The 17,550-nt window shown below is 45.5% G+C and overlaps 2 protein-coding genes across 2 annotated transcripts; both read right to left on the bottom strand.

The window, feature by feature from the left end:
• Positions 1-1,026: 1,026 nt before the first annotated feature.
• rhogd (ras homolog gene family, member Gd) lies at positions 1,027-4,799 on the bottom strand. Its single transcript, XM_071923017.2, has 2 exons — positions 4,750-4,799; positions 1,027-4,129 (listed from the first exon to the last, which is right to left on the bottom strand). Exon 2 carries the CDS (start codon positions 4,091-4,093, stop codon positions 3,518-3,520), a length of 576 nt encoding a protein of 191 aa, XP_071779118.1. The 5' UTR covers positions 4,094-4,129; positions 4,750-4,799; the 3' UTR covers positions 1,027-3,517.
• A 2,061-nt stretch (positions 4,800-6,860) lies between these two features.
• On the bottom strand, positions 6,861-15,749 carry fhdc2 (FH2 domain containing 2). Its single transcript, XM_071923068.2, has 11 exons — positions 15,267-15,749; positions 15,087-15,148; positions 13,146-13,248; positions 12,787-12,872; positions 12,352-12,452; positions 11,918-11,988; positions 11,588-11,695; positions 10,963-11,033; positions 10,231-10,348; positions 9,888-10,052; positions 6,861-9,759 (listed from the first exon to the last, which is right to left on the bottom strand). The coding sequence occupies exons 1-11, from the start codon at positions 15,747-15,749 to the stop codon at positions 7,747-7,749; spliced, it is 3,381 nt and encodes a 1,126-aa protein (XP_071779169.2). The 3' UTR covers positions 6,861-7,746.
• Positions 15,750-17,550: the final 1,801 nt, after the last annotated feature.

Genomic DNA, 17,550 nt, shown 5'->3' on the forward strand with positions numbered 1-17,550 from the left:
CAAATGCAAATGGGGATCGCGGATCTCATTTAAAGTTCTGCCAACATAATCAAACAAAAAGCGGGGAGAGAGAGAGGTAGAAAAACAGTTATGGAGAGATTGAAATATTTAGTCCTCTCTAATTCCTACCCTCAGCATTCTGATACACTATCTATGCCTCTAATTCATACAGATAACACCTATACGCCCATTATGCTGTCCCCTCACCTAAAAATGGATGGCCATAACTGCCTCATTACAAGTCTCATAAGCCACCAGCCACCTGCAACGATCCTCTCTGATATACCTTCTCATCGTCTGCTCAGATGTGCCTCCAGATTTCCAAATCACTGAAATAAATGTCACACACACCAACACCAGACACTGACAAAGTTTGGGAACCTGTAAAACACACAGTCAGCAGTGTCTTGGTTGTATAACATTTAGGAACAGACCGCCTCTCATTCTAGGAGAGAGGAAATAGGCTTTAAACGCTGCTGCAGTGGTGTTGTAATGAGTTTTTGGTGGAGTTCAACACATCTGTCATGTGTCAGAGCCACCACCCATAAAGGTCAAAGGAATTTTTCAGAGTTAGCAGCACGTTTAGTTTCTAAGCCCCTACAACTGATTGAACTTGTGGGTGTCTGCTAAGTTGAATGATGGCCCTGAGAAGGGGATGGGTATAGACCATTAACTCTGAATGTACAGAAGAAAAAAAAATTGGCCGTGAAGAATGGCACTCATTCTGGCTAATGTGGAGTTAAGTTAGAGGTCTGTGTCCATCTAGTGTTCAGGAATGGTAATGAAATGGGTTTAACTGCTAAGTACTGTATGATACAGGAATATACTGTGGTCTCCCTAGGCAGAACGAGCAGCTTTGTGTACGTGTGTGACTCAGGTTTAGTTTTCATCTCAGCATGACTATTCGTTCATCATCATCCAGCTATGCGGTAATGTGCTAATAATGTCTACTAGAGTTCTTCAAGTCTGAATCTTTTATACATGTGGTGCAAACCCATCATATTAATTAAATAAAAGATACACTGCTTGGGTTTAACCACCATTTTATTTGGCATAATTTAAAATCATCTCACTGTTAGTTCATTTATACAAATATGCTTTTGTTATATATAAAACAATTACAAATAGATTTCTACAAATCAAGTTCCCAGTGTAAAAGTGTAGTACCACGCACACGGTAGCATACGGACAGCTCCGGGACACAGACAAAGAGAGCCCACAGGTGTATGTTCCACTTCAACAGCATTATCTGAGTGAAATCAGGACATGGCAGAAAAACAAGCTCACCACAGTTGACAGTTGGACACATCATGCACTTACATTCACCCCTCCACACAGTCATTCTTATCTGGGAAATTCTCATACTTCTTTCGGCAGATCTCAGACAAACCGCATTATTGTTGTTACACAAAACCTACCGGTCGTGTCAACGCTTCAGTTTTTCTATACTTTACACAGGCCACAATCTAGGTTTACTTATAATAATATGCCTCATTCACATGAATAAATGAAAATAACTGACAAAACAATATGGTAAAATGCTTACTGTTATTACTGGCAGTTGTGGGCACAAATAAGCAACCATTTATCACTTAAAAAAATATTTCATAAAACTATATAAAAATCCTCAAAGATCGGGGCAAGGCACTTTCCACCGACAGAGCTCTTGCCACACTTATGTGTCAGTTATGCTTGTAAGCCTTGGCCTCACTGCAGCAGTGCGATGCAGGGATGTAAACCACAACCCGGTAAGAGATGTGGGCCACAAGCGCTCCATTTCACAAAATGCACACAGACGTGCTGCGCAAGATGTCAGTTTAGCACCTGTGTGTTATATGGAGGGCCAGGAGAGTGTGTTTATTGGCAGGAAATATTGCATAAAGCTTCTGAAAAAATATGAAACCAAAACCAGAGTTGGTTCACCCTGTATCAAACGTATAAAAGGTCTCATGGCACTATAATAAGAACCTTTGGGTTTGATAGCGGAGCGTTGCTACGGTCTTTGGTTTAGATAAGGCACCTGACCAAGTAAAAGGCTCCTTAGACATTGTAGCTAAACTGCTGTTACAAGGTAGAAAATTTTAATTACCACCAAGCTACAAGGCGGTTATCACACTGTGCTTCCTTCAAGATGGAATGATATTCAGCTAACCAACACAATTAAGGAAAAGTAGTATATAGCCTAGCACAAGCCAGTTAAAACTTATGGCACTATATGCAATAAGGAATCAATTATGTAGAGGTCATAACCTGTCGAGCGTGAAAAATGTAAGGCAATAATGTAATTGACATAGGGAGAGTTATGGTTTATCAAATCTGAGTATTAACTACAAAACACAAACATATCTTACTGATCAAATAAACATAGGCTATGACACAAAAAAATATTCAACTTTGGCCGTGACCACACTCATCATGGGTTAAAAACATTTGAGGAAAAAAACAATTTACAGAGTAAATTCAACATAATTAGTCAAAATGCAGTCACTGTATGACCCTACCCTGTCAAAAAGTTATTCTTAGGCATGGTTTTAACGGCACTCGGTGTGAGCCTGGCATGTAAGACGTAGACAGAGGAGAGTTGTACTACAACCAGAGACTTCCTGACTATGACAGCTCGAGGAATCCAGTACCAATGGGGGTTAATTTGGCTGAGCCTCACGGACACCTGCTCCTCCATTACTGGAGAGGGCAAACGGTCGGCTGCTTTTAATGGTGCCAGCTTATCTTCAAAGGCCTACTGGCTCCTCCATGCGTGGCAGTGAGAGAGCAGCGCAAGAGGCCGGTAGGGCAGCCTGCCAGACAGCTCTAACATGCCACACTGAGCACAGGAGGAACTGCGGCTCTAAGGAGTTTAACCTCTAATCTGTGCACACTGATTAAGGGGAACTGGCATTTGCCCGGGAGACATCACACCTTGTCTGGACCCAAGTTGCTTGAAATTAACAGTTGTTCACCCTCTGCTTGCTGTTTATTACATCTAAATCTGCAATTCAAAGCATCTAGGTGGTGAAGTTGCTCGAGACTAATGAGATGCAACCTAGGTGAGAGTATGAGGTAGTCATTATTTCTCCACCTGAACAAAGGCAGATCTCTTCTCTCCAGTCAAACAGGGTAGCTTGGTTGGTTGTTTTTGTTGTTATTATGGCTTGTGACAACCATGATCAGCATGAGATTTTATAAGGCAAAGCAGAGAAACTATTAATCTAGAACAGATGTAAAATTGAAGAAAAAAAAAGGTGTAAATATCAAAAGTTAAAATGTGAGAGTCCAAGAAAGAGAGAGGAGATCCAGTCTGTTGCCCCCATTTTGGCTTAGTCACTTTGGTGAAGATGGCAATGGAATGAAATCCTCCAGGAGATGAATAAGGAAGAGAGGAGTAACAAAGGAGCTGAAATAAAAGTCTACACTGGTGGAGGCGGGGCGGAGGCAGCTAGATGACGACCTTCCTCAGCCTTCCTTTGCATCTGTGCATCTCCATCATCCCCCTCCACAGTCCAAGTCCGGGAACCGTTCATTACAACAGCACACACTTCTTGGTGTTCTTTTTCGTGACCGGGTACAACACTGCCCTCACGGCTTCAGCAAACACCTCTCTGACGCCTTCCTGCAGAAGAGCAGAACACTCCATGTACTTGACAGCCCCGATCTGCTTGGCGAGGGCGTTGCCCTGCTGCTGGGTGGTAGGAGCCAGGCCCTGCTCCTTCAGCTTCTTCACCGTCTCTGCGTCGCCCCTCAGGTCCCTCTTGGTGCCCACCAGTAGGATGGGCACGTTGGGGCAGTGGTGGGACACCTCGGGGTGCCACTTGTGCCTGACGTTGGCGTGGGAGGAGGGGCTGCCAATGGAAAAGCAGATGATGAAGACATTGGTCTGGGGGTAGGAGAGGGTGCGCAGGCGGTCATACTCCTCCTGGCCGGCCGTGTCCCACAGGTTGAGGCTGACAGTGCGTCCATCCACACTCATCTGGGCACTGTAGTTGTCGAACACGGTGGGAATGTACTCCTCAGGGAAGGCATTGGTGGTATAGGAGATGAGCAGGCAGGTTTTACCCACTGCCCCGTCACCCACCACCACACACTTTATGGTCTGCATCCTGCCTACGACCACTGGGGCTGCAGCACCTGAGAACTGAGAAAGGACACCTGGGTAAATATCAACTATAGTGTCCATGCTCAGTGATGCTAGAGTAAGCTTTATATTGCTGGCGATAAGAGGATTCATTTAATAAACACTAAATGACAAAAGTTACAACATTTGGGCAGCAACCTTACGACGACAGCTTATACTGTGAAACAGCTTTTGCCTCAGTTTAGCAAACGAACTAACCACCGTTAGCTGATCGGCGTAACATTAGGTAGATGAGTTACGTTACCGTTTATCTCTTTGAAAGTTTGCTTATGAGCTGAAATCTGATCGAAATGGTACGATTAAGTCAACCGTGAGACAATAAACTATTGGCGTCAATTATTTCGCATTGATCATTAATGGTCCCAAGTTACTAGGCGTTCCCCAACTAGCTAACGGTGATAGCATCAAGCTAAGGAACTAGCGCATTTGGTGGCTACCAAGCTAGCTAGCTAGTTAGCAAACAAGTTGAAAGTTAACTTGCTAGCAAATTCTCAACAAAATCTCTTCCTGGCCCCACAAAAACCTACCAGTTACTCTTAAAAAATATATTGTATTCCAGTCTACGAGTCTGAATTAGTGGTTTGCAATAACAGTGAAATTTTAAGGATTTTGTGACTTACCGCCACTTAGCTTTCGATCTCTTTTTGCCTCGTACAGTCAATCACAGCCGCATCCGGGGAGCTGTCCATTACGTAACTTCGACGTAGAAGTACACTGCAAAATGGTAGTTGTAGTTTTGTTTTACCACAGTCGTTTGTGTGACACTAGATGGCACTGCTAAGCCATTTTAATGCCCGATGATTTTTCTAATGTTACCACCAATTTCCAGTTCCACAAAAGCAGGAAAAAGCACGACCTGACCCTGTGTTTGTTCTGTCTACTGTTCATTTATATGATCCGCCAAACAGCACATATTCTCAGCTTTTACACTCAATTCTTACTGCTCGCTACGCTAATATGGTGGAAGAACATGATGTATAGTGTAGGGATACGCCAATGAGCTCTAAAAGTTGAATTTTTTTTCAAATGTGTGCTGCTTGGTAGATCTTGTAGGCCAGTGATTCTCAACCTTTTTCATATTTAGGGCCCCTAATTTACTCCATAGAGCCACGGACACCCATTTGATGAGATTTTGTCTCTCTGACCCAAATCTGTGAATATTTTTATTGTTAGATATGATTTTGTCCAGAATCCCATGACTATCTGTATTGTAGGTAGAGAGATAACAGTGAAACTATGATCAAAATAGTCATTCTTCTACATTCAATAATTGTATTAACTTCTTGTAAATGAAATAATGGTGAAGTTTAATAATTCATTAATTTGCTGGGAATCCCATCAAGGACCCCTGGTGGTCCCCGGACCCCAGGTTGAGAACCACTGTTGTAGGCTATGCCGAATTGAATGATGGCCCCTAACAATTCAAAAAATAAATTGAGTCATAAGGTTGCATGTTTTTTCCATGCAAGCGAACAGCACGGGATCGGTTCATGGATGCAGACTTTCTGCTTACCTTCTGTTGGTGTTGATTCCACCACTGATAAACAACACTTCTTGTTTCACAAGATACACTGATTCACCTCCATAGTGTAGAAATATGATCGAAGTTGGACTAAAGGATGACTTCATTGTCCAAAAATGTGACCTCATGACTACAAGCATTGCACTTGCTTCTTTAATCAATGCTAATGATAAGCTGTCTCTCAAAAGTGACACCTTCTAGAAAAGGCTTCCCTAAACCAGCTTTCCATCTAACATGTAAACACTGCCCACAATGGGAGAATTTCCTGGACATTCAAGAGACTGGATTGATGGATAAAGACTTTCTGCTTTGGCCTTACCTTTTCTGTTGGTCTTGCTACTTGCTAGTGGTCTTACACCACTAAATGCCACAGGATCCTGCATACATATATTGCACACAAACAGGCCATAAAACAATCTTGTCGCCAGTGTTTTTGACCTCATCCCCTCTCTTTGGTCGGCACTGGTCTTAAAGCCCATATATCACTTATTCACCTTCAGACAAGTCATTATTCTCACTAAGCCAGTGCTTTCAGATCGGTGCAGAAAACATGACGGCAACTAAAAGAAGGATCACTTTAGACTACTCTGGCCTGCACCCCTGGAGACCCGTTGATGATGTCACCTCTATACACTGAAGCAGGTTAAGAGGCCAGCGCTGACCGACAACCGGACACTCAAGAACACAAAGAGGCACCAGTTTATTGCCTTTCCCAAGAGGTTCTGGCGTCACTGTGGCCTATAAAGAGAGATTTCCCACTGGGACCCTACACCCACAGTCACCCTCCACCCCAACCCTTGCACCTCACTATTCTGCCAGGAGATTCCCCGGGATGCCTGTAGCATCTCCATGACAACAGGGGGTGAGGGGGGTGACTGTGTCAAGAGATGCAGTAAGAGGGAGAGCAGGGAGGAGAGGGAGAGAAAAGTAAGGGAGACATAGAGAGGAGTTGTAAGGCAGAGGACAATGAGGTGCTAGAGCAGCAGCTGACGATGAAGCGTAAAGGCCTTGAAAATGAAAGCTCTCTAAGCGGACTCTGACATGACCATCTGCAGGCTGTGTGTGTTTAAGAGAATGACAAAACCTTCAAATATTGCAAAGTGTGCACATGAAGAACAATACAAAAATGGAGAACAGCTGCATATACCCAGTAGGTACTTTTTAAAATTGAACTCAACTGATGAGCGCTTTCTCAGAGACAGACTGCACTACTATTCTGATTACCGTCTTTATTTCATCTTCTCTTATTTACAAATTCACACATTGCAGTGAATAACAACCAATGCTATTCAATTAAGTTATAGGATCTTTTGATAAAAAAACGAAACAAAATGACAGAAGAAGAATTACAGTAATCATCTCCACGCAGCCTCTTCATCAGTTTGTAAAGTGCATCAGAATGATGAGGCCTCTCAAAATGAGGATGAACAGTTCAATATCATACCGATTGCAGTTTGGACTAAAAACAGCCAAGAGAGAACACAATGATCACTCAGCCAAAGGGTCACAGTATTCAAAATGTTTGGACAATTTGACAACTTGCTAAAAAACAACAACAGGAATATGTTCTTTTTTTTTCTACACCACTGTGACTGAAACAATTCCATGAATTACAGTTCTTACAAAGCACACTAGCAGTAATGGCTAGGCACAGAGTGGAGTTCACTTGGTTGAAGGCATTTTACTTAGATGAAATAACATAAGTGTTCATATGGAGAACTGCTGAAGATGGGTTGTAGTGCCCTATTGCCTGCACAGGACACAAATAGATGTGTATGGAGGTAGGATGTAGAGCAACTACTTTTCTGTGTGCAGAAAACAAGTCAGTGGGTGAAAACAGATGAGTTGAAGTGGCCCTGTTGTTCACAATGCAGGTCCCCATCACCTTTCTAGAACTCTACAACATACACATTTTATAAAAGCTGAACTAGAGTTGAAATAGAACAAGACCTGAACAGGGACCAAAAGATGGACTGATGACGCAGTTCATTAATACCCGCATATATATACTGTAGACCCTAGTCCGTTAAGGCACGAAAGGTGTGAACAAACTGCGGAGTACAACTGATGAACTGAAGGCACCTATTAACTTCCATCACCTCCACAGTGGTGGTGGAGCTGTAGTGGGGCGAGGCATTTTGGGACCAGGAATGCGCGTAGCTGCAGGGATTTTAGAGCTAGCGGCCGGGGCATTTGTGCTTGTCGTCTTGGCAGTTTTGCTTCGGGCTGCAGATATGACAGCTGTGCGGATGGTCTTGGCTGTGGCAGAGGATGGGCTGTGGGCAGCGCGAGGCTGGGAGGGAGTCTCAGAGTTCGGGGCAAGTCGTTTAGACACACGGAGAGGGGTGCCTCTAATGAAGGCTGTCTGGGTGCTGCCTGAGACTTTCTCTGGGAGAGATCTGTCTGAGGTCCTTCGGGTCAGGTTGGGTTTTCCCGGAGTCTGTGGCTCACTTCCAGTCTGTGCCCTCTCCCTTGCACTATTACTTCGTTTCACCTCTGCCTGAATGCTGGCGGGCCGTGTGATAGGAGACGAGCGCATGGATATGCTGCGAGGAGCAGACAGGCGAGTGGGGCGAGGAGGAGTGGGTTGGTCTGTAGGGGCTGGGAGTCCGCTTGAAGGTTCAGTTTTGGAGCGCACCCTGGGAATACCTGTGCTATTGGAAGGTCCTGCGCGTGACACAAGTCCCCTCTTGGTGCCAACTCCACTACGCACAGGGGTCTTCATGGTTCGGGTCTCCTCCTTTGGTGTTGGCGACCCTGGAGATGTCCCCTCCCGAAGGTCAACCTCCCTCTCTTTCCTCCACTTGGAACAGAGGCTCGGTGCGGGTCTTGGGAGTGGGGAGGTTGGGGGTGACAGGGCGTCATAGGATCGGAGGCCTTTCACCAGAGTGTGACACTCCAGTGTCTCGCCCACACGAGAGTATGACCTTGCCATTTCCCTCTCAGGATTTGGCAGGTCTGAGTACTCCTCTGCCCGTGGATGGCTAAGATCTGGTAGACTGGAGGGCATCCAGTTCTCTTCCACAGGTGTGGAGGCCGCTTCTGTGTCTGCCTGTTTTGTTAGCCCTCCTTCAGGCAAATGCATCAAATGGACAGCACTAGATGTAATGGTAGACCCGCTTGTTACCTCTCTCTCCTGTGGTTGTGATTGGAAGCTATCTGGAGCATCTATGGATGATACTGATTGGCTCTCAGAAGGCTGGTACGTTAAAGTCCTGGCCCTGGTGTCACTATGAGAGTGTATTCCAGTAGTATGAACAGGGTTTGGTGCCGACTCATTAACTGAAGAGTCGTTAGACTTGGTCTGAAGAAGGCGATTACTGTCTGTCACTGGCAGGCCAAACCTGTGTTTACGAGTTGAGTTCTGGCTTTTAACACGGAGGGCAGCAGTAGCGGTTACAGCAGCAGAGTTTGTACAGGAGCTGGATGAAGATTCAGTGGTCATTGAAGCCATATGTTCATGTGGAATTTGAGTTACTTCTTTTTTAAGTCCACATGTTTGTGTTGTAGTGAAGTCATATTGGCTTTGCGGCACATAAGAAATGGTGTCAGGTCTTTGTTGCGTGACCTTGAAGGCAAGTCCATGCTCAGAATGGCTAAACGTAGCAATGTGTGAGACCTGAACTGCTTCCATGGTCTGGTTGGCTGCTTGGTATTGGCTGGGCTGGGCCCTGCTCTCCCTACCCAGAGCTATTCCCTGCTCACTGGGGGAGGCTGTGCGGTCAGTCTCTGGGGAACTACAAAGCACAGTGGTGGTCTCGTGGTCAGAAGAATTGTTATGGTGGTAACTGGCTGAAGTTGGACTGCTGCCCAGCTCTGGGAAGGCCTTGAAGGTGGATGTGTTCTGGAGGTGGGTGGTGTAGTTTTGGAGGTGCTGGGAGTGTCTGCGGGGTTCAGAGCTCCTCAGGCTGCGTCGGCTCCAAGTGTGGCTCAAGTTCTTCTCTAGGAGTCTCTCCAGGTCATCCTGGTTCTCCTGACAGTGGGGCTCTCTGGCAAGGCTCAGGCCCAGCTCCAGCCCCGTACAAACAGCCAAAGAGCGACGCTTTTCCCCCATCTCACGTGCACGCTCAAGCCGTTTCTGTTCCTTCAGCTCCCGCTCTGCATTTTCCTGTGGAACAGGGAGAGAATCATTTGACAATGAACCTCAGTGATGTGTCCAATCTAAGTGTCTAATTATCTATGAAAAAGTATATTTTTTTGAATGAATAGACATTTGCATCCATCTATAGATCTAACCTGGACAGCTTTTTGGAAGCGATGGCAAAATGACTGGAAGACCCTACAAGCCTCCTCTAGTTTGAAGGTGCTGTCGTCTTCACAGAAGAACTCCACCAGAGCCTGACTAGACATCCTCATGCCTTCCACCTCATCCTCCGCCTCCTTCAGGCGCTCCTCAGCCACCTGCACACAAATGGAAAACATATTTTACTCATTTGTTGACACAACTGCTCCACAGTTTATATTCTTGCACCAATTTACTAGTCTCCATAAAATACATTAGGTTAAAGTTTTGATCAGGGATTGGCTGTCATGTTTAACCTCTAGATTAAGTTGTAGTTCATTAAACAGTGTTTTATACCTCCAGGAAAGGCTGTGTCTGCTGTTGAATCTCTGCCTCAGTCTGGATGTTGACCTTGAGGGCCACCACTCTGCTTTGTAACTTCGATAAGTCCTCCAATACAGACTCCTCACACAACCTGGAGAGAATGAGGGGACAATACACAATTATAGTAATATCATCATTATGGAAAAAAAGTTAACTCCTACACACATAGGAATACTTCTGCATTAATTTATTTTCAGTCGACATCAAGATCTTACAACTGAAATTGAAAATTAATTATCCTGTGTGTGCAGGAATTAACTTGTTTTATATGGACTTGGAACTTCATGGGGAGCAATTACCACCACAAAGGGTTAGCACCACAAAAGAGAGCGCAATGGTGTGCGTGTTATCCTTTACTTTTCTTAATAACATAAGCATTCCCATGCTTTAGAATTTCAAAAGGTTAACAGTCAGCACCTAGAGCATGGAAGAAAGGTAATAGAAACATAGCATGCAAACTCTCCAGCAGAGCTAAAATATTGGCTTGGAATATCAATGTTGTCATGACCCACTTTCACTCAGGCAGCTAGCTATTGCTAACAGCTGGGCTCCTAGTTCTGATACAAGGACGCAATAGATTTACATTACAACTTGTGTTTTAGCAGTCAGTTGGGGTGTATTTATGTTATTAGGCAGGGCTTGTATATTCCCCGAGCCTCAATCATTATTTGACGTGATGGGATCCATGTTTGGGAAGTGACTGACCTGGAGGCGGAGCCAACATGGCCTAGTTGGCTGGGAAATGACAGCAAACTCTGGTCCTTTTTCACAGCTTCCTGCGGAGACAAAGACAAATGCTTATCCAGCTATTGTTTCTAAAGAATCAAGTCGTCATTTGCTAATGCTGACGAAATCATATCTACTGTGGGACAGTCTGGCTTGAGGGTCTTGAGTGGCTACTCTACTCTAAACAATTTGTAGTCAGAATGAGATCGCGTCTTGCATTAAACTGTTAAAACAAATTTCAAAAACTTGTTTTAAGCCAACCATATATAAACAGCTTTTTATACTCTGGAGGCCTGGCTTTTAACAAATCCCTTTTCACTTCATAAAGAGAGTACTGTTCAAATTTGAAAAGTGAGTTGGCAGTCAAGTAAATTGCGGTTTTCCCTTACATTTACCCTCAATTCTATAGTTGACCAGGGGATGCATTTGACTTCTTTTGACAACGGGGTACGCCACCCACTTCACCCCCCCCCCCCCCCCCCCCCCCCAACAAAAGAAGTTTGGAAGTGAACTGTGTTTTTTTTACTCCTGTGTGTTTGCTTCCTTCTGCATCTGCAGAGTATTACGGGATGTTCTTTTATCACAACTAAATCTCAGATCTTACCATAGCAACAAAATGCAGTAGATTCATGCCCGGCTTGTTGGCTTTGGTGTCGGCCAGTTTGAGTAGTGATGAAATTCGGAAACCAGCAGCATTCCCTGCATATCCACCCTGAAAGGCGACGCACAAGGTCAGACTAACATATTCACACAACATGTGACGTCTTTAAACAAACAATGTTACAAAACCCAGGTGCATAGTCAGAGTGACGCTCTTGAACACACACCCAGACCCCTTACGCCCGGGTCATTGTACACAGATAAAGGACCGTTCCTGCTTTTATCTGTTGGGTTGAAGAAAAGAAAATAAATAAAAAAGAGAGGAGGCACTCACAGCATTCATATAGTTCCCTGCTTTCAGCACCAAACGAAGGATGGAGTGCAATTCAGGACAGCTCAGCAGTTCTGGGAGAGTGAAAGACAAAGATTCAGTATGATCTTTCATGTCTCAAGGTTGTTATACGATCTTTGAGTAGTTGACATCAGGGCCACCCTTGCAAAGAGTCAGCAACTTTTGTTTTGAAGAGCTCTGACATTAAAGCTGGCTTGTGTACAAACATTTGTATTGATAGCAGGTGACTCTAAAACTATCTACTACATACCCTCTATGTAGTAAGTCATCCTGAATGCTAATCATGTTATGCCATTTGTATTCTGGGTCTAAACTTCACCACACTACACTAAACCTAAATAGGAACACTTAAAAGGGCAAAATGGACAAGCTATATAGTAGTGGTGAGCAGGCGTAGCTCCCTGCTGTTACTTTACCTCTGGCCGCCTCCCTCAGACATCTGGCTGCCACACACAGAGAGGTCACAGCAGGGTCAAACTCTTGCTGCAGGATCATGGCATCCAGACGCAGCCGAAAACTAATGGAGGAAAGAGAAGGATGGATGGATGAATAGATAGAGGAGGGAGGGAGCGAGAGGGGTGAGTGATGATGGAGAGGAAAAGCAAAGGCTGATCAATCATCAGTTAAACAAGCACATGTCAGCACAAAGCGAAAAAGCAGTGAATCTGCACTGAGTGTGTGCGCATGCGTGCATGAGCAGGAGAGTCTGCTATGAGTCACAACAGTAAGAGGAGAAAAGACAGATTCACCAAAGCTGTAATCAAGCTGGAATTTGTGGCTAAAAACAAAGAATGAGTCAAAAGTATTGGGGATACACTTGGTAATGTTATCCAAGCTGAGGCGGGGTGTACCTGGGGACTTCCACTAGCAGCAGCAGGAAGAGGTCGGGCTCTCCAAGCCAGCTCCGCTCCCCATTGAACCTCCTCAGGCGGGACTCCTGAGAGAGAACAGATGATAAGTAAAAATCTGGAAAGCAGCTTCGACAAGAGGAAAAATCTGGAATACTAAAACCCAACATGCCGTTAACAGTCAATTCCAATATCTTTCAGCGTGGGCCTTGTCAGGAAACACTCCACATCAGACGGTATGGTGTAATGGCAAACTTTTGATCATGCTAAATCAGAGCCAGATGATGGGTAGGAGGAGGGGGAGGGGCGGAGGGGTTGTCACTGCTGTATTTCTATGCCAGAGAGGACATACAGCACTTTACCTCCTCGTTGTCGGGCAGCAATTTGCAGAGCTCCGCTAGCTTCTCCGCTCCGTAGCGCTCGCCAGCACCCTGCCTGATATCTTCCACTATCTCTTTAGCAGGCCTGTGGAAAAAAACGACAACATGCTAATCTTTGGTATGACAGCCACCTTTAACATGCAATGGGGCTACCTGGGACAGAGCTGTAATCCATCACTGATTCACAGGTTTAAAGAAGTGAGGAAAAATAATAAGCATGACACCCACGTAAAAAAAAACTCCTTTAAACTATTACTCAGATCATGGTGTGTAATGAGCGCCATCAGCTTTGTTGGACCATGATCACACATTGAGGCTTATCCCCTTCTTATCAGCCCAATTGTTGGGGGTAGGGGGGGGGGTTTGACGCCACGCTGGCGACGCAGTGTGGCATATCCACTGAACAAATAAAGGCAGACACACACACACAGAAAATGTCTGAAACCAAGGGCCTTGGATGTCAAGGTGTGATTTGAAAGACCAGAAAGTGAGCTGCCCCTGACTGTTTGACCTCTGCCTCACTTCCTCACAGTGACACATCTGTCCTCTACTCCATTATCCTCTCCCCTCCCCCTCATCACTCTTACATCTCACATACTCATACCCCATTATGTGTGCGCTACTGTGTATAGCCTTTATTCCCCAACATATTCCTCTCACTCAGCACCTCTCACAGTTCCAGACCTAAGTCAGAAGAGGCAAACATCAAAAGTGGATTGAGAATGAGTCACTCTTTCACTCTTTCATTTTCATAGGCACTTTCATAGGCAAAGTTTTAACAAAGGACCTGTGGTTTAACAGTCTTCGGTTTTGTTGTCCACAGTAGTTCTATTGAAAGCAAAATACTGAATTGAACAGCCCACAACTAATAATAGAACATAATGCAAAGGTAAGGAAGTGAGTGCTCGCACATTGGTGTCTGCCAAAACAGAAAACTACACCCATATTTCAACAGTATCTGCTTGATCATAGCAGAAGGCAAATAAGCTCCCAACAAGACAAATGCTTGTGTGCAGAAGAGGCTCTTCTCACATAATGGCTTTCCCCTACAAGTCCTGACAAATCTAGTTTAGAGAGACCTGCTCTTCAATTAAGATGCGCACAATTGAGTCTCCATGAACTTTCATGTGCCCGTGCGGGCATGACAACATACCAGCTCAGCACAGGCCTTTTCCCTTTCTCTGTCTCTCAATTTATATCTGCATAAATCACATAGGTCATGATTTCCAAAGTTAAAAAAAATAGTTCAGATGACTGAGCTATTACGAAACATCCCTATTCATTACAAAAACTCCAACTTTGTTTGAGCCAGGCAAACATGCTGAAGAGGCTTTAGAGGATGGATGAATACGACAAGCCTCCAGTGGGGTCTGTCTCTGTAGGGGGTGGCTTTTACATTAGACAGTCTTTAAGGGTGTCAGCAGGTGTCAACTCAGACTCCTAGGGTGACTGTCTACAGCCGGCCCCTCACCCACCGTCCTGCTTTAAGAGCTCCAGCCCAGCTGCTCCGGGTGCCACCTCCCCTGCACCTGTCCCCTCCAATATGCTCTGTCCTCTCCCCAGCCTCAGACATCCCCTCTCTTGACAAGTCTTCACACTTTTGACACAAACCCACGCACGCACACACACACACACACACACACACACACACACACACACACACACACACACACACACACACACACACCTCTCTTTGACATAAGGCAACACTCTCCAGTCCATCTCAAGTGCAAGGTACTCTTCCCCTGGGCACAATTCTGCACACTTCTGTTTCCTGCTCTTAAAACTAATGGCACTTTTGACTGATGGCGTATGACCTCAAGCAAGGGCAAACTAAAGGACCGCGTGGTGGCAATAACTTTGTGTCTGACACCTGCAATTGTTCAAGTGTGCCAGATAGTTAGTAGTAATATAGAGGCTTACATCTTGAACTGACGTAGAAATATTCCAATGTTCATACTGCGCTTGGAGTCCAATAGGGAAATCTGTGAAGAGACAAACAAGGAAAGACACTTTGATCAACAGGACAAAGAGTGACTCATTTTCACTATCTATGTTTTGTCTTGAAATGAAAAACATTTCAGTGCCATCCCGCCCTCTGACCTGCTCCGTTGTGCTGTCCTGCGGAGACCTGCAGCGCAGCAGAACAGACCGGCGCCTCAGGGTGCTGCCTCTGCCCTGAGGCTTACTGTCCTTCTGCCCAAACAGCTCATCCAGAGAATGGAGGTCTATGGGGAACTCGTCCTCGCCCGTGGCCGCCCCGCTCCACACGCTCTTCCTCCCCTCCACCTTCTCTTTGGGGATGCGCTCCCAGTTCAGCTTCCTCAGCCGGCTCCTGCGGGCGCTGTCCATGCGGCTAAAAGGGGAGGCGGAGGACGGAGGTGGGGGAGGAGGAGGAGGAGGTGGAGGTGGTGGTGGTGGAGGGGGAGGCGGAGGTGCGAGGGGAGGCAGTGGAGAGGCGACCAGGACGGGGAGCGTCTCCATGGCTGTCACTTCCACGACAACAGGGGCACCGGGGGGGCGGGCAGGCAGTGTTCCATGAAAGGCACGGGACTCCTTGACGGCCACTGTCAGGTTGATGAGCATAGAGGCTGCCTGGGAGTTTGGAGTGAGGGGTATTGGGGTGTAGGACAGGGTTTAGTTATAATGGGGCATGATGCAGGTGGCCCTATATGGGCTAGTCTGTGGGCTGGCAGTCTCTGCTCGGTCAAGGATGTCTTTTCCAGTATCCAATGGGATCTAGTTCAAAGGTCCATCAATCACTCCAGTCTAGGAAACAAGACAACAACAAAAATTCTAATCTCAGACAACTGTATTGAACACCAGCAGACATGGGATCCAGCTTATGAGTTTCGCAACAGTGAGGTGTTGCAGACTAACCTATAGCCACACAGTTTTCTTTTAAGCGAGGCGATGACCTCAGCTGAATATTCTGAAACTGACCTGTGAGCTTCTCTGACACCTGGCCTGTCTGCTCCTTTCATTAGCATGACTTCAGTGCATCAGCTGATCTAACAGCTAGTTGGGGCTGAAAATGCAACCCCAGGTTCAACTTTCAGTGGAAGTTCAAGGCGTTTTTGGGAAAGTACTAGCTGTGCAAGACGAGCTCTCCCTCTCTCTGGGCTGTTTGAACAGCTTGTCCCATCCTGTTCAGTTTCACTCCACTGCATGCACACACACCTCCACCAGGCGCTGCCTGCCCCTCTCCCTTCTAATTAGAATAAATGAAGACTCCACAGGCAAGGATACAGGTAGGGCGATGCACAGGTAACCACAAGGCTGAGCTGTTTTGGTGCTAGAGAAGTTGTGGATTTATTCTTTTCTCTTTGTGGGAGGTGCACATCTGAAAGCTTGTTGCACACACTTGCACCAGCAAGTTGTAAGCAGGATTAGTCGGTGTAATTAGGAATGACTCAGAGGTTCAGGTGTCTGATTCTAGGGAAAATGTTCAATCATGACATGGCTTTGGACTGAGTCAAAAACACATCCTCTCACGTCCTTTACGTGAATCACAACTCTGGAGATCTTTGGCAACGTTAAGAGATGCGCTTGCTTGCCAAGCTGTTCCGCAGAATACCACATGAGCGCGCTATAAAAACCGACAAAGGGTATCTCACCCTCCATCATTTAATGTGATCTCTATATATCTTGGCAAGCGAAAAATCACAGTTTACAAATGTTGCTGCTCAAGTGCTCGTGGAAATAACTGTCGACCCAAACTGGGAGTTGACTGGTAAAGGAAAATGTGGCTTTCTGGCGAACTAATCAAACGTGCTCGCAAATGCAAGACACAAAAACTTTAACTATCATAATGGTTTAATGTTAAGAGACTTCGCACCAACATTATTAACGCTGACTTGGTTTAATAAAAAAAAAGCCCTTAGTTATGATGCTACTCGGTCAATTCTAGGTGGGTAAACCTGGGTGAAATTAACTTTGTAGATTTTTCCCTAAAGTAAAAGTTAACAAAAAGTGTCACCTCCATTTAAGTTATATGCTATTTTCGTGTCTCTGTTGCGGGACAATCCGAACAATTTATTTTACTCACTGTGCGTTGACGACTGCAGTTCTCCGGTGAGGTATCTCCACAAACATCCAATAGATCGAATAGATTTTATTTTATAAATATCGATAAGTATAAGCTTCAATGACTGTAATTTATTTGATGCATCTCTTTTATCCCGGAGACTTGCCGCTCCGCTGTTTCCAGTCCTCTGTCTTTTCTCAACTTGCAGGGAAACTTCCCCACGGCTCTCCAGGAACGCGCAGGCGCGCCCTCGTACGCAGATATGCCTTTATTGTATCCTCCCAGTTTTCCCATGGGGTGGATTTGGGATTTTCAGGTGCAAGTGTATGTGGGCTCTTCAACGATCTTCACACCACTTTG

Source organism: Centroberyx gerrardi, chromosome 16, assembly GCF_048128805.1.
Source record: "Centroberyx gerrardi isolate f3 chromosome 16, fCenGer3.hap1.cur.20231027, whole genome shotgun sequence".
NCBI lineage: Eukaryota > Metazoa > Chordata > Actinopteri > Beryciformes > Berycidae > Centroberyx > Centroberyx gerrardi.